Source organism: Leptodactylus fuscus, chromosome 9 (assembly GCF_031893055.1).
Source record: "Leptodactylus fuscus isolate aLepFus1 chromosome 9, aLepFus1.hap2, whole genome shotgun sequence".
In the NCBI taxonomy this organism is placed as follows: Eukaryota; Metazoa; Chordata; class Amphibia; order Anura; family Leptodactylidae; genus Leptodactylus; species Leptodactylus fuscus.
In genome coordinates, this window is record NC_134273.1 from 37819821 (window position 1) to 37840254 (window position 20434).

The 20434-nt window shown below is 41.4% G+C and overlaps 3 protein-coding genes across 6 annotated transcripts in view; 2 read left to right on the forward strand and 1 right to left on the reverse strand.

The window, feature by feature from the left end:
- Positions 1-6907, forward strand: part of NCF4 (neutrophil cytosolic factor 4) — a 78382-nt gene extending 71475 nt beyond the window's left edge. For all 4 annotated transcript variants that reach the window (XM_075286865.1, XM_075286863.1, XM_075286866.1 and 1 more), the window contains 3 exons: positions 2343-2473; positions 2560-2625; positions 4397-6907. In XM_075286865.1, coding sequence (XP_075142966.1) covers positions 2343-2473; positions 2560-2625; positions 4397-4607 — 408 coding nt within the window. In that variant the 3' untranslated portion in view covers positions 4608-6907. The remainder of the gene's footprint in view (positions 1-2342; positions 2474-2559; positions 2626-4396) is intronic.
- Positions 1-20434, reverse strand: part of PVALB (parvalbumin) — a 166236-nt gene that overhangs the window by 86903 nt on the left and 58899 nt on the right. The gene's annotated exons all lie outside the window — the stretch shown is intronic.
- Positions 10548-20434, forward strand: part of CSF2RB (colony stimulating factor 2 receptor subunit beta) — a 35081-nt gene continuing 25194 nt past the window's right edge. Inside the window, exons 1-3 of the mRNA XM_075286819.1 lie at positions 10548-10942; positions 16517-16589; positions 18733-18862. Coding sequence (XP_075142920.1) covers positions 16529-16589; positions 18733-18862 — 191 coding nt within the window. The 5' untranslated portion in view covers positions 10548-10942; positions 16517-16528. The remainder of the gene's footprint in view (positions 10943-16516; positions 16590-18732; positions 18863-20434) is intronic.

A 20434-nucleotide genomic window follows, 5' to 3' on the forward strand; every position in this document is an offset into this window, starting at 1 on the left:
AGTTGAATACAGTTCTAGTGCACCAACTAACACATCAGAATACACAACTCATTGCCCCTTAGCACAGATGGACCATAACAGCAGAAGTCCAAACTGTACACCATTGCTGTCTAAAAGAAAGAGAAAAGCAAGATACCAGTGTGCAAAACAATGCAAAAAAGTGTATCACTGTGCATTGGAAAAACATCAAATGGTCAGATGAATCCAGATGTCTGTTGCATCAAACTGATGGGAAGGTCAGAATTTGGAGCAAGCAGCATGCATTAATGAACTCTTCCTGTCAGGTGGAGTAATGATGTATGGTGGAGGTGGAGTAATGGTGTATGGTGGAATATTTTCATAGACATGTTGTAAGGGAATTGCTAAAAGAGCAATTCCCCAGTAGCTGCTGATGAACTCTGGGGAGAGTTGCACAAGAAGAAAGTGAGCCCTAAGCTGAAACCCCCTGCTGTCCCTTCCTTCATGCTGATCCTCTCCTAAGCAACAGGAGACAACTGGTTGTCAAGCCCTTCCTATATACATGTGACACCACAGAATGCAGACAACACAAACAATAACAAAGGGAGGTCAGCTAGCCAAGAGTCTAGTAACAGTTGAGCAACAGAGTACAAAATCGTAATCCAAGAGAATAGTCAAAGGTAAAGCCAAAGATCAATAATAAGAGTTCAGGTAACAGATAAGCAAGAGAAACAGCCAGCAAGCACAAGGCAATAGCAAGCACCAATGTGAATGTGAGCCAAGAATAAATTGGGAGGAAAAACCCGCCCTGGACCTCATAGGAATATAGGCTGTCACTCACACAGGTAAGGCTAAAATGAACTATTAGAGGAGCAGAGGGAAACCAAGGTGAAGGAGATGGATGTGGTGGAAAATCATTTACCAAGTTGAGGGAATAGGACAGTGTTCAGACAATACAAGAAGTCACAGCCGGACATGTCTCCTGTGCTGAAGCATATGGCCGGAGGATGACCCCAAAATCCGAACAGGCAAAGATGTTAAACACGTGGTATCATTTACAAACTTACAGAAAAGAATGACTAAACGCTAAAGAAATCCAACGAGATAATGTAATAAAATGTCATAGTTGTAACAAGTCAGTTTGTAAAATTTCCTACCCCCTAGATATACCATGCTCAACTGGGAGTGGTGTTATTGAAAAGTGGAAGCCATTAGAAACCATAACAATTCAGCCACCAACAGGACTGGATAACTGCCTAGTTCCAACCTTCTACTGGCATTAACATCAGCACAAAAACTGCACCAGGAGATTCATGACATGGGTTTCCATGTCTGAGCAGCTTCACGCAAGCCTTACATCATCAAAGACAATTCCAAGCATCAAATGGAGTGGTATAGCCATGTAAAGCACACTGCCAATGGACTCTGGAGTAGTAGAAACATGTTCTGTAGAGTGATGAGTCACACGTCTTCATTTAACAGACTGATGGACAAGTCATTTTGTCAACTGTAAAGTTTGGTGGAGGAGGGATAATGCTATAGGGTTGTCTTCAAGGGAAGGTCTAGGTTCCTATCAGGGTCCAGGGTTGCTAGGTGGGGTGGCATAGACACAAAAGTCCAGATTCTTTAGTCCAAAACAAAGGTAGAGTTTATTTCCACTCATAAAGGTAGTGCAGCAACAAAAGGAAACAATACAAAAATAAATACCTGCCCGGCTAGGCTCTAACTAAACATAGAATAGGTTACCTCACCTAGAAGAACAGAAATCAAAAGCCAGTAGATTCGTTCAGGACACAGCTCCAAAAATATGACCTCTCTGGAGTTTGCACTCCAGCCAAGCTCTGCCCAAAGTCTGCTGCTGGAGCTGACTTCTTAAGCTCCCTTGATGAGCAGACTCTCTGCAGCTGAGTCGCTGCCGGAACATCCCCAAAGTTTGGACTGGAGTGGGGTGGAATGACAGGTCCCACTACCAACCTACCTGCCATTCCTAAAGATGTACAAAAGTTGTCTGCTGAGAACAAACATTCTTTTTGGGGTTTTCTCATATCACCCACCTTAGTAGTCTGGGTGAGATGTACACCCCCTCCATTACCTGACCAGCCATTGGCTTACAGTTCCTTAGTTCCAGAGCAGTGGTGTAACTAGGAATCGTCATTGGGCTTTTCAAACCTAGTGACAGATCCTCTTTAATTTGAACCCTGAGAGAAAGATTAGTGTAATATTGAGCTATGGAATGGTGTTTATCCTATATAGTATCACCTATGTTTCAATGATGGGGGGGGGCTTCCATGATAGTGATATAATAATTATACAGTGGTATAAAATAATTAGTAATGATATATTTCATGCTACAACTTTAATATTTGTCCTTCTTTGGTTACCAGGGATCTACGGCAGATGGTGCAGGAATATTTCCACAATCTTTTGTGAGAATTATCAAGGATCTTCCTGAAGAAAAGTTTCCTGTTAGCTGGTTACGTTGTTATTTCCACGATTATGATGTGTGCTTAATCAGGTATTTGTAGGGGGTGTTATATCAGTCAGTAGTCACATCATGGCCGTGTAGTACACAGATTTACAGTACACCCTCTTGTATTACAGAGATATCCCATTAGAAGAGGATGTGAAGAAACGGCCGTCATACAATGAGCTGATAGAATTAATGCGGTAAAATCTACGTTTTCGGATATAAACTATAGAATTAAACCAGTAACGGGGAATTGGCTCCATTAGGTTTATCGTGTAATTGGTTGGTTTACTCTCTATGTACATTATTACTGGAAGGGGCATTTCCCTTGGCTAACAGAAGGTCACTCTTATAATGGGCAGCATTTCTCTACAAGGCTGCAGTATGCAGTATTGGTATTTTTAGCATGCAAGAAAATCAATAGTCACTGAAGAAAATAAAATTCATTTTTGTTATATGGCTTAATTGTCAAGGCAAACTGAGCCATTTACAATATATTTTGCCATAAGGCCAGCAGAATCTCGGAACCATTCACAATAACAATGCCCGGATTGTTTAGTGAATGTACAGTTTTCATTTCTGCTTATTGATCTATGCCATTGTCTCTATGTCGGGAGAATTTTCCTACATGTATAGTACCTCCAATGGATGTCTCGGTATAGGTATACAGCCTATAGGTTCTCATTGTAAAACGTATACCACATACACAGGGGCAAATTTATTAAGACTGGTGTTTCATAATAAAGGCCCAAAATGCATGATTTATGGAGAGGCTCTGGCGTAACGTCCTTGCGACATATTACATATCTGCGCCAAAAAAAACTTGAATAGATGCTTCAATTAATTTCCCCAATGTGCGCTACATTATATAATACAGCAAAAAAATAGTGGCCAAAATACACTCCATTTGGTGAATAAAGGTCTATATATATATGCTTGTGGGCTGGTCTAGGAGTTTCAACATATGGCAAATATATTCTGCAATTCCAGCATGATTATAGTCTTACTTCAGACCAATGCAGGTACTGATTAGAGTTGTACAATACAGGTATAGCGGAGGTATCCATTTTAATATTGAAATATTGACCAAGGATCATGTAGGGTATACGCCAGTCTAATAAATAGCTGTCCATGTACTGTACCCCTTGGCAATGCCCAATACCATGGATCAGTAACCTTCATCGCTCTTTAATCCCCACTGTATGCACTTGCTAAGCTGTTTGTGGAAGTCTTACAGAAGTGAATGGAGCATATTAGGAGTTGTAGTCACACAACAGCTGGAGTGACCTAGAAGAAATACTTTTCTACCATTTCTGTAGTAAGGGTGCATTCACACGGAGGAAAACGGTGAAGAATTTGGTCTGGAATTTCAGCACTGAAAAAAAAGCCTCCCACTGACTTCAACGGGTTCCAGCAGAAAAAGTAACCGATTGAAGTCAATGGGAGGCTTTTTTTTCGGGGCTGAAATTCCACACCAAATTCCTCACCATTTTCCTCCATGTGATTGCACCCTTACACATGCAATTCTGAATGAATCCATGACAGAAAACTTCTCTGTGCCTTCACATAAAATTGTATGTATGTAGAGGATGGTACATTATAGGCCTACAGCAGCCAATGGGCGCCATGTAAAGGAGATGCACAGTTCATGTCGGTAATATAACTGTGACCATAAGCCCTGAGGATAGGGCTACACAAAGACTTTGACGGGCATTGTGAGGCAAAACACGAAGTGAATGTGGTCACACTGCGAATTGCAAGTTGCAGCAAATTTGATACATTGACCATTGACACATTGACATTGGTGTCGTGATTACGGCAACTCGCAGTTCGCAACGTGACCGCATTAACTGTCATTACTTCTGATGGCAATGACGCTAAATCTTAAGCTTCGACAATGCAACAGTTTACTGTAGATAGAGATTATTAACCCCATAACAGATTATTAATCTTATCCATGTTCTCATCCAGAAATCAGTTCCCTGACATTGACCTGGCCCTGAATATGAAGGATTCAGATGGTGACCTGATTCGTCTGGTTGACAACAGTGACATGGAACTTCTTGTTACAAAGGGAAAAAGAAAGTCACAACTCGAGAAATTCTTCCCCTGGGAATTACACATCACACGCTTTGATGATCTGGACGTATATGACCTGGATGTACATAAGAACGTGGAATGAGGAGAAAATCTGCTGCTGGAGATGTTAAAGACTTTAGGAATATGAGGGAATTGAGAGGTTAAAAAAAAAAAAGAAAACTTACTCAAATTTAGGTCAGTGAAGTGTTATAAAAGAAAATTGCATTGAGATCAAGCAGTGTATGTAACTCTCAGTGGGAAGTCCACGTATCATGTAATCCAAAAGAATCAGATTATGACATTTTCTAAACACATTAACGCCAACATTTCCTCCTTTGCTGCTGGCACTGTATAATAATAAGTATCTAATATGGAGGTAACAAGATGGAGAAAGTCAATGTAAAACCTGCCCATAAGAAGTTACATTGTAATGGTCTCTTGGGGTAATTCTTTGACTATTATATAAAACATTGGCTCATTTTATATATTGTTTATTATATTCTTATTGGTTATTTAACCACCGGACCAATTCTGCCAAAATAAGCCTAGAACTTGGGCCTCAATGGGGCATGGAATATGTAAACCCTGCCCAAAAATAGCCATTCCTGCCAATTTGTGTGGATTCCTAAAAATCCTAATTCCGGCCATTCGTATGTAGGCAAATATGTTACAGGGATCATTGAAGCACTGACTGTTAGGGGCCACTTATCTAAAACATACAAGTCCATTTGTCTACCTCAAGTATTCTTCCCCACAGATTTCAGATAACGCAAGATTCACACTGGAATTCGAGTCTCTGTCCCCCATTCTGCTTAAAATCGGCAAAGAGAAAAGTCCTTCCACACGTTCTCTTGCTAGACACCATATGTAAAGTGCACACAGTGCAGCCACATCTTCTTGAATTTATTAAGACTTCGTTCATATGCTGCAGGCCACGGTGCAGCTGAAAACCATATGGACAGGCTGATGGCGTCACGGCATGAGTCTCTTGAAGAACATGCAGTTTTTCATGCAGAACCACATAGCCATTATCAATAACACCCACAGTCAAACCACAAACATCTATACACATGAGAGTTAAAGGGGTATGCCAATAACACTCACTCTCTATCTAAGGAATTGGGGTAACTTTCTGATCAGTGGGGTCCAACTGTTGGGACCCTGATTGATCACAAGGACTGGAGTGTTTTGTACCTCATTCTGAATGGAGTGATAGGTCAGGCAGAGAATTCATTTCCATGGGACAGCTGGAGATAGCCGAAACAAAGTACTTGCCTATCTCCAGTGGTCCTACTGAAATGAATGTAAATGTGCATGCTGCCCGACCCATTGCTCAACTCATATTGGGGTGCAAAACACCCCAGTTCTCAATCAGCAAGTCAATCATTGTTTCTGGATACCCCTTTAATGAAACCCTAAACCAGACCCCCTTAACTAATACAGAGGCCAAAGACGTCCAAGAGAAGTAGTACTGTGTGATGTCTATACAGGTCATGAGAAATGATGACGCCTACATCATACAGCACGTCTTCTGAAAATGCACATATACACTCACACACCTATACACACAAACGCAGACCCTTCCTCGGGCAAAATCTCCAGAGTTTTCTTGTTGCTATGACTGGGAGACCCTTTGATCATGTGATGAGATTGCTTGATCTCTGTAAAGATCCTCCAGTGACAGTACAATAAAGACTGCAGACTGGAGACTCCGGCATACATCAATATTTTACATTTTGCATTGAAATTTTGTAAATTTTTTGTGGTAAAATCTCTATGTACATGCATGTGTGGTTTTGTGGCATGGTCATCTGAATAGAGCACAATGGCTCTATATGACGATATAGGTCAAGGTTCACTTATGGCAAATCTGAAAACATTCGATATAAGCGATGAGTCCCCAACTCAAACATGTCATAGACCTTTGGTCTTCATGGTTTAATCTTTCACCAAGCGGTTGTACCATTTGTCTATACCAGTAAGTCCCCACATCTCACATTGATGCTTGATAATACAATATACTGTAATCTACAATGTGTTATTTGTCATAGAACTTGATGAAGACAAAATGACTGTCAACAATAATGTCCTGATTTACACACAACCATGACGTACTTGTCTGTAAGAGTAGAATATAAAATATGGGAAAAAAAAATCTATGCTAATTTTGACCAATAGTAGAATAAAATATTTATTGCCATACTTGGAATAATGTACAGCCCTGGCTACAGATTACTGGTGAAGGATGGGTGCTATGAGGGTAAGCCTTGTACTATAGAACCAGACGTGGAGCATGTTCTCCATGTGTTTCCATAAGTTTCCTCCATATATTATGGATTCTACTCACACTCCAAAAACTTAATGAAGAGATAATTGGAGTTAGCCCTGGTACAGAGGAATAACTTAAAGGGGTTGTCCAGTTCATAACTGTATGATGTGCTGTTATGGGTGACATGTCAGCCATGTTTTCCAAAATTGCCCATTCTCATGCAGATTTGATAATGAATATTTCTATTAGTCCCATGGACCTTGAATGGAGCAGCAGCACACATGGTGGACATGGGATCTCTGTCCTGGGTCCCAGCTGTTTGGACTCCCATTAATCTAGCAATTATCACCTAGCCAGTGGATTGTTGTTCATTTATTACCAGAACACCCCTACAAGGCTAAGGCCCCACGTAGCGGACCGTACAACCATGGTGGTTGTATCACAGTTTTTGCTACAGTGCTTTTCTGGATCATGTGGACAATACAAAGAGGTTATTAATACAAGTGATGCATTAGAGTGCAACATTTATGTAAGGGGACATTAGAGGCATAATTAACAATATTCATTGTAGGTGGCTCTTAAGGGCATAATTGATTTATGGGGGTACACAGGGAGCAGTATAAATTATGGGGTATTATTACTTGAGGCAGGGGGATAACTTGAGGGGGTGCAGAGGGTGCAGTCACACCGGGGTCCAGGAGCCATAGGGGGCCCATAAACACTGGCATCAGTATTGAGGTTGTAGCTTCCATCTGTCCTATAAGCTAAGGAGACCCACAGATTACCCTAACCACAGTAAGGTGGATTAAACTCCTTAGCACCCATAACCATCACTATCAAGAATTCACTGTAGGAATGAGGTAGGGGGCCCCGGACAAAGATTGCACTGGGGCCCACAAGACTTTAGTTATGCCACTGCTTGAGAGGCACTATGAGTTAAAGGGGACACACAGGAGCATTATTAAATTAACTTAAAGGGGTTGTCCCATCACAAGGATCCTATCTATACTGCTAGTTTATGTGGATTTAAGACTTTTCCTAAATGCATTATCAAAACTGCTTTGCATGGCCGCTATCTTAATTTATTCACTTCATTGTTTACACTCCGTTTCTATGGCCCTTGGGATTATCTGCTCATTTGTCAAGTGATGTAGCTGCCTGCTCTCAGGGGGGAAGGAGGGGCTGGGAGCAGCTCTGAGCTGTTTGCATCTGATAAGTAGCGGAGCTTCTCAGATAGGAGAGGTGAGAGCTCTTATCAGTTGGTTTAATTTAATTTGGCTGATAAGGGCTGATATAGGGATTCCGTTACCTCAGTATGTAATAAAAACTGACTCAAATCCAGCTCTGCTACATCAGCTTCACACTGTGGTAATTAATTTACAACCAATCCCGTGCAAGTGAAACCCCGCCCACCAATGTGCCGAGAAAAGCAGGAAGAGAAGAGAGCACAACAGCCTGCAGGTTAGTGAACAAGCGTCATGGGAATACCCCTTTAAATAAAAAAAACATATGGGGGTGTTATTCATTGGGGGAGGTGTTATATGTTTTTTTTACAGTTGCTGCTAGCAAAAGGATGGGTAGGTTGTATAGGTAAGGACAGATGCCTGGAAGGCTGAGGCCCCACATTGCAGAATCACAGCTTTTTTGTTGCAGATTTTGCTGTGTTTTTTTGAGCCAAAGCCAAGTGTGGCTACAATAAGAATGGGAAATATCTAGGAAGCAAACAATGTCAGAGAGAGAAGTAACAGCTGGAAGAAAGTCATGGTGGTCCATGCTAAAGAGATAAGAAATGTGAATGATTACATCAGAGATATCACCTGTAAGTCACTAAATGTTTCCTTTACTGTATTCACCTAATGCAGCGATCAGCAACCTTCGGCACTCCAGCTGGTATGAAACTACAACCCCAACATCCTCCATTCACTTCGATGGAAATTCCAAATACAGCAGAGCAAGTATGTATGCTGGGAGTTGTAGTTTTATAAGAACTGGAGAGTGGAAGGTTGCCTACTAGAGATGAGCGAGTAGTATTCGATTGAATACCTCCCCTGCATAGTTTTTTTGGGGAAAAAAAGCGCCAAGGAAGGTGGGAGGGGAATCAAATTTTTACTGCGTGGTACTCGACCGAGTACACCAATAACTATGCAGGGGAGGTATTCGATTGAATACTACTTGCTCATCTCTATTGCCTTCCCCTGACCTAATGTTTCAGTGTGCAGTGCCAGCATCTACCACTCTATAGTCACCCTATAGGGATAATATTGGTAGACCTGGGTTGGAGGACCACTCGTATTTGTTTGCCGTACACCCCCCTCAGACTAAACCCCAAGTTACGCCTCTGGTGTGGTGTAGTTATGAGTATAGGCTAAATACACAAATATATTTGCAGCAGAATTGTGTTTGTAGACTGTAGATGTAGCAATGTGAAAATGCTGAAATAAAATGACTTTACTCAATTGTTAACAGCAACTTCCTTAAAGCACAGCAAGATGTTATTTTCATTTCTCTCATTACAATGACCAGTGATAAGTAAACCGACTGAAGAAACAGCTAGATTCTTCTTATGAAGTATAGGCCTACAAGGATCGCATTTGCTTTTTAAGGACAGCCCACAGACGCACGATCAGATCACATTGAGATCTTAGGGAATTTGGAGGCCATGTCAACATCCTAAAATCTTTGTCATGTTCAACCATTCCTGAACTTTTGTAGTGCAGTGTAGTGCCACTGCCATTGGGGAGTACTGTCGCTATGGAGGGGTGCACTTGGTCTGTGACAACTTTTAGGCAGGTGATCAATGACAAGTGGTAGGTGGTCTCTGTACGTCTTGGTATAGTACTCCATATACTACACCGCATAGCACTCAATAACACCTGGCATGGCACATAATGGATTTAAACCATGTATTATAAAAGGAGAGCTATAGACAGTATACAGATATACAGAAAACAAAAACAGCACAGAATTGTGGACTTTGTGTTAATAAAAAGGCAGTTCTCAAATGTATCTGTGTACATGAATGGCACGTGACCTCACAAACTAATATAATAAATTATGTAATATTTCTTTATCAGAAAAAAATGCCTCTTTCTCCACTTATCAGGTACTTTCCTGCTCCCCTACTCCCTGCTCAAATAACATTTCCCACCTCCACCTCTACCCTCCTCATGACATTGGGACTACAGATCTGGCTTGAGAAAGGTCTATTATGACCGAAATGTCACGATTATGATCTGGAATTTCTTCTGACCAAATATACACTAGTGGATGTTCTGATGTATATCCTTCTACATACAGCTTAGTTGAACAAATAAACAGAATCCTTAATGTGAAATCTATAACACCTTGGTTTTTCCTTGAGTGTACAGTGAGTTGGGGAACTTTACCACGTAGCACCACACCTGTGTACAAGTGTGCAGCACTTCCTTGGTCCTCACACCTCAGGCTGGATTCACATCAGTGCTTGCTCTACATTTGGGGATTCCATCCCCAAATCTGCTTGAAAGCGCATAGAGTCCTGGAAGCAGGACTTTTATCTCCACATCAGGCGTAACCCGGCGGACCCCATTATAGTCAATGGGGTCCACGTGACCACTTTTTAAGCAGATTGGGTTTCCGTTTTTCAGATCCCTAAGCAGACCCAGGTGTGAACCTAGAGTAAGTTTTGTCATCATCAAACAAATTACACTTTAGATAATCCATATTCCGATACGCAACCATAACAGGTTGTCACAAATGCAACCCCTTTCCACTTCAGCTGATCATCTCAATCCCCTTCTGTAAGTCATAGTGATCATGGTTATCAGTGCAGGAAGCCATGTCTCATTACACACTTTCCCATTACATGAATGCTGAAAACATAATGCACGGACAGAATGGATTCGATAGAATCGCTTTCTATTCTGATCATAGAGGGGACTCTAGTCCTAAGAGTCATGTAACACTTGGAAGTTCCCATTATGAAGATAGTTTTCTTCCCACCTATTTGTGATTGTGACATAAAACCACTTCCCTATTCCTAGAACTGGTTGCAACAAACAGGAAAACAGTCAGCCACATATTTCTTGTACATGTACACAACGGCTAGACGGAGACCATTTTCAAGCGATGGCCTACACTTGTCTATGGACATCTAGATCTAGAGCACCAAGACCATGACATGAGCACAGGTAAGATAGACGATAAGGGGGATGATAGTGGACAGCATGATATTTGTCCAAAGGTTGGGATGAGAATATACATGTGTAAACTGGTTGTCTAAGAGGGTGTATATATGTGTGTGTACACATAAACACATCTAGAACTTGTTTTTCTGCTCTGTGTGATATTTAATACTGTGAACCTTGTATGACCATATATATGCGTAAAATGTACAAAAACAACCTGTCATCTCAGGTTGTGTATAACGTCCTGGCCTTAAATACTACAGTAGAGGTGTTATACAGGGTATAAATCAGTGGGATAGTTTGTGCACACAAGGCGCTCCGTGTATGATGTGTGGGATGAGATGAGTCACAGATCATACATGAACAGATTTATACATACATGTCTACAGTTCTGATTTTTTAGGGAACAGTCTCACAAAATGGACCATAACTGGTAGCAATGTCACTGACTTGCAGTTTCATGGTACTCACAAGGTGTCGTATAAAGTACACTGAATACAGGGAGCTGACGGCCACAGCTTTTTAGAAGTCTTCTAACCAGTATCCCCATAAGAGGAAAAATAGGAAAACTTATTGGTCCCAGGGCAAGTGTTACATAGATGGCTTTCTGTAGACCAACAATATACAGATATGGATAGATGAGTATACAAATATATATATATATATTTTTTTTTATCAGATATCAACAAATCAAAAATATTGCATTCTGTACTCAATTGTCTGATAAAAAAAAGACCAAAAACTTAGATAATGGCTGCCATGTCAGACACAGAAATAAACATTTTGGTCTGGATTTACCTATAGCCACAACATGCCCAAAATATCTATATAAATACCCTGAACAGTATGGATTCCTGAAGCTACCTCTTCCTTCTGAGACTGGTTAGAATGGGAAGACCACAACACTCTCAATGATATTGCTGCTATAAAGACTGGGCAGATTTTGGGCCCTTTTGGACTGTAGATAGATATAAACAGTCATTTTGGGGTGAGGATACTGTGACCTCTTATAGGGGGTATGTGGGTTTGATTCCACTTGTCAACAAAACCTGAACTATGCCTTTCATGGCCTCCTGGATGTGAAGTATTAGTCCTGCCATATGAAAATATTTCTCTGAAAAATTGTGTTTTTAGGTCACAAAGCTGTTGACTTGAAATGGATGTGTGCGTGACCTCTTTCTATGTCACAGTGGACTGCCTTAGTGAATTGGAACACTGGGACAGATTTATTAATACTGTCCTAAATTCAGACATCACACATTACCATTATGGAAATGCAGTGTTTTTGGCTGCAGCGGAAAAAATACTGTGTTTTACAGAGCCGTGGAAATGCTGTTTTTCCAAAAACGTGTGTGTGTTTGAAAAACTTAGTATGTTATTTTTAGCTGTGGAATCGCAAGCTTTTTCCATATAGATTTAATAGTGCATAGAAAAAAGTAGAGAGAAGCGGAAAACTTGCCGAAACTGCACCAAATTTATCACAGTGGCTCACATTGACAAATAGCTAGACAGGTATTCAGAAAACACTCCAGATTTATCACAGTGGCTCACACTAACAAATAGCTAGACAAGCAGTCAGAAAACACTCCAGATTTATCACAGTGGCTCACACTAACAAATAGCTAGACAGGCAGTCAGAAAACACTCCAGATTTATCACAGTGGCTCACACTAACAAATAGCCAGACAGGCAGTCAGAAAACACTCCAGATTTATCACAGTGGCTCACACTAACAAATAGCTAGACAGACAGTCAGAAAACACTCCAGATTTATCACAGTGACTCACACTGACAAATATTTAGACAGGTAGTCAGAAAACACTCCAGATTTATCACAGTGGCTCACATTGACAACTAGCTAGACAGGCAGTCAGAAAACACTCCAGATTTATCACAGTGGCTCACACTGACAAATATTTAGACAGACAGTCAGAAAATACTCCAGATTTATCACAGTGGCTCACACTAACAAATAGTTAGACAGGCAGTCAGAAAATATACTAGATTTATCACAGTGGCAGAGTCTCGATGATAAGTTTCATCCATCTTTGGACTGTCTAGACCACCATATTAGTTTTCTGTGGTTTGGCCCAGAATTTTCAGCCAAAATTTTGGAGCAATTTGTTGCATTTTGTCACATTTAAGCCATACCCGTTTTCCCTGTACACATTTGCAGATTTCTGGTGCACGTCAAGACATAATCATAATTGTGTGTCCCACGGTGTGATAATAAATCTGGTCCCTTCTAGGACTTATCCACGCCATGCCCACTTTTCTACACACTTTTCAAAGCAGTCTAGTGAGGTCTACAACTTGGTCCTTGGTACACTCTCCGAGCTGTACATGTATACTGACAGTTACCATCCTGATGGCATCCAAAAGGACACTCTTCTGGCTTTTGTAAGATTCTGGTGGCTATACTGGGAGATTTCCTGGTTATTCATCAAACCTATACTGCCAATTTTGTGTGAATGCACCCTTGCTCATGCAATAACTATTCGTATTTGCATTCAAGTTTTAATAAAAAAGGTATACTGATGGAGGCCAAAAGAACATATTTTTGGCCTCCTTAACAAAGATGGACATCTTGGATCTTGTGCAACTGTACAGGGTACCAGTATGTCAGATATAGTAAAAAGAACATAGGGCCAATACATACAGTGTTGGCCAAAAGTATTGGCACCCCTGCAATTCTGTCAGATAATACTTAGTTTCTTCCAGAAAATGATTGCAATCACAAATTCTTTGGTATTATTATCTTCATTTAATTTACCTTCAATGGAAAAACCACAAAAAGAATTGTCAAAAAGCCAAATTGAATATAATTCCACAGCAAACTTAAAAAAGGGGGTGGACAAAAGTATTGGCACTGTTTGAAAAATCATGTGATGCTTCTCTAATTCGTGTAATTAACAGCACCTGTTACTTACCTGAGGCACCTAGCAGGTGGTGGCAATAACTAAATCACACTTGCAGCCAGTTGAAATGGATTAAACTTGACTCAACTTCTGTCCTGTGTCCTTGTGTGTACCACATTGAGCATGGAGAAAAGAAAGAAGACCAAACAACTGTCTGAGGACTTGAGAAGCACAATTGTGAGGAAGCATGAGCAATCTCAAGGCTACAAGTCCATCTCCAAAGACCTGAATGTTCCTGTGTCTACCATGCGCAGTGTCATCAAGAAGTTTAAAGCCCATGGCACTGTGGCTAACCTCCCTAGATGTGGACGGAAAAGAAAAATTGATGAGAGATTTCAGCGCAAGATTGTGCGGATGGTGGATAAAGAACCTTGACTAACATCCAAACAAGTTCAAACTGCCCTGCAGTCCGAGGGTACAACAGTGTGAACCCGTACTATCCGTCGGTGTCTGAATGAAACGGGACTGTATGGTAGGATACCCAGGAAGACCCCACTTCTTACCCAGAGACATAAAAAAGCCAGGCTGGAGTTTGCCAAAACTTACCTGAGAAAGCCAAAAACATTTTGGAAGAATGTTCTCTGGTCAGATGAGACAAAAGTAGAGCTTTTTGGGAAAAGGCATCAACATAGAGTTTACAGGGGAAAAAAAGCGGCCTTCAAAGAAAAGAACACGGTCCCTACAGTCAAACATGGCGGAGGTTCCCTGATGTTTTGGAGTAGCTTTTCTGCCTCTGGCACTGGACTGCTTGACCGTGTGCATGGCATTATGAAGTCTGAAGACTACCAACAAATTTTGCAGCATAATGTAGGGCCCAGTGTGAGAAAGCTGGGTCCTCCTCAGAGGTCAGGGGTCTTCCAGCAGGACAATGACCCAAAACACACTTCAAAAAGCACTAGAATATGGTTTGAGAGAAAGCACTGGAGACTTGTAAAGTGGCAGCAATGAGTCCAGCCCTGAATCCCATAGAACACCTGTGGAGAGATCTCAAAATGGCGGTTTTGAGAAGGCCCCCTTCACATCTCAGGGACCTCGAGCAGTTTGCCAAAGAAGAATGGTCTAAAATTCTAGCAGAGCATTGTAAGAAACTCATTGATGGTTACTGGAAGCGGTTGTGCGCAGTTATTTTGTGTAAAGGTTGTGCTACCAAGAATTAGGCTGAGGGTGCCAATACTTTTGTCCGGCCCATTTTTGGAGTTTTGTGTAAAATGATCAATGATTTGACTTTTTTTTCATTCTCTTTTGTGTTTTTTCATTGCAAGCAAAATAAATGAAAATATTACCAAAGAGTTTGTGCTTGCCATCATTTTCTGGAAGAAAACGAGTATTATCTGACAGAATTGCAGGGGTGCCAATACTTTTGGCCAACACTGTATGATAAGAGTATTTGTAATTTGATGAGGCCCTCACAATTCTGCAGGGATAAAAGGAGGACAGCCTGGGAGAGGCAGAGGATGGCTGCAGGAGGTACAAGTTATAGTGAGAAGTCCCCATAATATTCTACTGTTAGAACAGATCATACTTTAAAGGCATACATGACCAAAGATCCCTTTATACTGCCCTATTATCAAATCAATTATCTTATGGCAATAGGTCAGTGCAATGCAGTGTGTTATATTATGTATAGGCACTTGTCAGCCTGGCAGTCAGCCAGTGTTAAATCAGCCTTTAAGGTATGACCTACATGAACAATGAAGTAGATGCCAGATCTGTGCACACCGGCTCCTGACATGTAAGTCCCATCCTGGCTAATGTTATCTTTCTCGTGGTACCATTTCTAAGCACAGGATGAGACATACACACATACCGTCATTTTGTTATTTCTGTGAAGTCTAAAGAATGTGGAGCAGAAGAAAAGATTTAACCCTGTGACTTTATCCTAGATGCCAAGTCAGCCTGACAAAACTTGCAGTGCAGCTTACCTGCAGATACCTGACCTTCAGGAAATTGGACACTTTGATTTTTCATTACTCAGGTCACGTACACAAGTCTAATGATGGAAGGTCAACAAAGCTGTTATAGGATCCAGAAGCTTTACATAAAAATATTGCTCTAAAATACTGCACACTTTATGAACTATACAATAGTGTAATGTACCTAGTAGACTCCAATGAGACTCACATCAAAACATTATGCACAGAGAACCAAATGTTGTGTAACGTACTAGAGAGTGCAGTGATTTGGTCCTAAAGACAGCCATATACATTTGACAAATGTTGGCCAAACCGATCAATTTTGCAGGACCGGTCAACTATCTAAGTTTTCCTGACTCTCCTATAATCAAAAATGTTGGGGAAAGAGGGGTCAGACATATTACACATGTTAGAGCTTTTGTTCCCACTAGAGATTATTCCCATCTACCCTTGGCAGGACATGCAGGTATCGTTGAGAGGTTGATGAGGTTGGGCTTCCTACAGCGTATGGCCAGCTTTAAGTAGAGTTTCCAGCTCTTGCCTACTACTATTAAAGTGCCTGCGAGAAGAAAGAACTCTACATTGTCTCAGACCACCCATTGGGAAGGGGAATGAGGCCAACTGGGAATAATAATAATTATGCCTTATATTACAACTTTTTTTGAGTTACTAGATTCTATGATTATCTGGAACACAAGTTATATTCAAGGTTGTTGTGTAACGCTTGCCTTTTTCATGTTTTCAAGGATGAGGTAAAAATGGGAACACTGGAGCTATTTGTATTTCTCTGCACCCTACAATTCCTACAAGGGATTCAAGGTAAGCATAGTGTTTGTCTATAGCAATGGTGTCTATGTAGCTGATTTCATCAAGAACAGAAACATGAAAGCTGCCAACAATTACTTTAAATTGTTGTTGCTGACAATCTAAGAGTGTATGGGGGCCTACCAACTGGACTTCAATGGAAGATGTTTGGTACAGGAGGATTGGAATATTGTATATCAATATGTGCAATCTTCATTTTGCTTGTAAATAATAGTCCACAAGAGAGGGTATATAATGTGTCCCCTTTCAAGAGACCAAATATCTGTAACCAAATAAATCTCCCCTGGTTACAATGGGCAGGGCCGGCTCCAGGTTTTCATGGGCCCTTGTGCGACAGAGCCTCAGTGGGCCCCCTTGTTGAGGAGGCGGGAGTTGAGACACTGCCCGCCACTGCGGGCAGACGAAGCGAGTGACGTCACACAGGAGCGCGGCATCACCTATGCCATACCTCCCAACTTTTGAAGAGTAAAAAGAGAGACAAAATGTGCAAATTTAGCCCTGCCCACTTTTATGTTGACTCTGCCTATTCTCATTCATAGTATAATCCTCCTACAGTCATCCGTAAATTATATGTCCCCCCCCTCCATCTCTCCCCCAGTTTCATTTACACCCTTCCTCTGCCCCCAATTTCATGTCCCCCCTCCATCTCTGTCCCCAGTTTCATGCCATTCTCCCCCCCTTCATCTGCCAACAGTTTCATGTACCCCCGTCTCTGCCCCAGTGTCATGCCATTCCCCCCTTCATCTGCCCCAGTGTCATGCTGTTTTCCCCCTCCTTCATCTGCCCCAGTGTCATGCCGTTCTCTCCCCCTTCATCTGCCCCAGTGTCATGCCGTTCTCCCCCCCTTCATCTGCCCCAGTGTCATGCCGTTCTCCCCCTCCTTCATCTGCCCCAGTGTCATGCTGTTCTCTCCCTCCTTCATCTGCCCCAGTGTCATGCCGTTCTCCCCCTCCTTCATCTTCCCCAGTGTCATGCCATTCCCCCCCTTCATCTTCCCCAGTGTCATGCCGTTCTCCCCCCTTCATCTGCCCCAGTGTCATGCCGTTCCCCCCCTTCATCTGCCCCAGTGTCATGCCGTTCTCCCCCCTTCATCTGCCCCAGTGTCATGCCATTCTCCCCCTCCTTCATCTGCCCCAGTGTCATGCCATTCTCCCCCTCCTTCATCTGCCCCAGTGTCATGCCGTTCCCCCCCTTCATCTTCCCCAGTGTCATGCTGTTCTCCCCCCCCCTTCATCTGCCCCCATTTTCATAGGCCCCCTTCATTATGTTCCACCCTAATATTTAACACAATACAAACACACTCACCTTTCATCGCTCCCCCGCCGCAGAAGCCGGGCCGCAGTGTTAAAGCAGGAGCTGAGCTGTGACAGCTCCTGCTTTAATCGCCTATGTATTCAGCTCCGATGGACGCCGATGAGCTGAAATTGGGACAGGCAAGTGCTGGGGCGAGCAAGTGCCAGGAGGCACCCAGAGGCTTTGTGGGCCCCGGCACTTGCCCGACTATGCCGTGTGCTGACGCCGGCCCTGACAATGGGAGTTCTGACAGTAGTACTGAAGAGTTGAAATAGACTTCGTATACCACAAGAAGGCTGTAAACAACTGATCTTCACGAAAATATCGGTGGAGAGTGACTGCATCAGCTCTATATCAGAGACTGAACCTGCAGACGCTCCAGCAATCACACAGTGGGCAGAGGAAGATTGAAGTCCAGACACTGCTGCAATGTGACATGATCTCCAGCATATTTCTAGCCTCAAGAGGGTATTCAGAGGATAGCCCTAGCATTCTCTATGCGTTTCACCCCACTTCCAAGGGTTCTTCAGGAGAGATATATGTATCTAGAAGGACATATGGAGAGCTTATATAGGTCAGAGATGTTGCAGTAAAAACCGCAGTTCCCGGAGTCCTGAAGTACACAAGTTGACCAACATGATGTCTAATTTTTGCAAATGAATATCAATGAGTCCTGATTCTCATCTATTGCTACACAAGGTTCTCTAGATATATGGACAGTGTACAATCTGTGAATTATATGTTGTTTTCTGTGTAATAGTAACGTCAACATAATATAAATAATAGGAAGGTATTGTGGTCACTTAGTCTGTTGTATTATGGTTTCCTTATTTTATAATTTTAGGTTCTGGACTTCTAGATTCTCTTACCTGTGTCAACAACTACCATACACTCTGGAGGTGTCAATGGAAGCAAAGTGCAAAAGCTCATGAACTGCTCCCCATGAATCTAATTCACTGGAGTGATATCAGCAGGTACGACTGTGATGGTCGTGACAATTTAGAGCTTTGTGGAAGAAGCCATGGTCTTGATCCATGACAGAATGATTAGACAGTAGCTAATAGTATCTGATAAACAAGTCAAGTTATATTGAATCCAGGGCTCTATGACGTCTGCCATCCACCGGCAGAATACAGGCTGCTGTAAATGTCTCGTTGAGGTCAGCGGATTAGTAATTCCTCTGCAGACCACTTTGTCATAATAATTTACCACTACTAAAAAGAGTTTTTCTTTATTGCTATATAATTGGTCTCTAATCATTACAAAGAAGAGACCCTACAGTGCACAGATTTCACTTGTACATGGCATTATGTTTAGCCATTGTCAATATATTATGTCCATTCTACATGTGATGTCTTCCTCCTTTGTTAACACACATTGTGTTAGCACATACTTGAATGCTCCAGACCAGCAAAGTGCCAAAACTTCTTTTATAGAGGTGGTCAAACTTGCTTATGATCAATTATAGAGGGTATTTGATTATCAGAACCTGGCTGCTACTTACCCTTTATGGAAGCAGAAAGGATGTACCTAAATTTACTTGCACTGCTTCTGCATTTTGACCTAATTTATCATATGTTGTTGTTCATCTGAGGTTGTTTTTACCTAATTTTTTATTTTGTACTCATATGTAAAACCATATAATTCAAAGAGGACATACTGTGATCAACATAGGAGCCCAGAGGCGGACAGACTCCCACTATAATACCTGGCATTAGTGATCATCCTGATCTTGGTTATATGGTTATTGGTTACTTAACCCCGTAGATGTGAAGCTTATAAAAAGGCTCCATCTGCTACTGAGACTGATCATTTTTTAATTCATCCATTTGAGTAGTACTATGATAGTTTGTTTTTTTCAGGACAGGTTGTATTTTTGAATGACGCTACAATCAGATGCATAAAACTATTGAATAATTTTTATTAACCCTTTCTGTGGGAGGATGGAATAAAATAGCAATTTCACCATTGATTTTTGTATTATAAGTTTTGAGACATTCACCATGTGGCGTAAATGACATTTCAACTTTATTCAACTTTATCACAGTAAAAAATATTGTTTAAGGAAAAGATCTGTAGCTTATTTGTTTTACAGACAATGTAGCTATAAGGGGCTTTTTTTATACAGCAGGAGGAGTAGTTTTCATTGGTACCATTCTGGGGTAAATGATCCTTTTTTTTTTTTTTCAATTCTGATTTTATTAAGTTTTTCATTTTACAGCATATACATATAAACATTGTTCACATAACATGTACATATAACAAAAAAAAAGAATGGTTACAAAGTAGATTAACTGACACATCAGGTGTCCATTAAATGTTACAAAAAGTTAGAATTTGTTTAATAGAAGTTATTTATTCACAACTATTTTGTAGATGAAGAAGGATTATGATGTTTTCCTTGCTTCTCTGGGGTATAAGATACTAAACTAAAATGTAAAAGGGGGGGAGGGGTGGAGAAGGTGAAGAAGTGGTAAGGGTGGGGGGATGGAAAAGGTATCCTTGACTGCTTATAACGAATTTATCTAAGGTAGGCCCGTCTTATT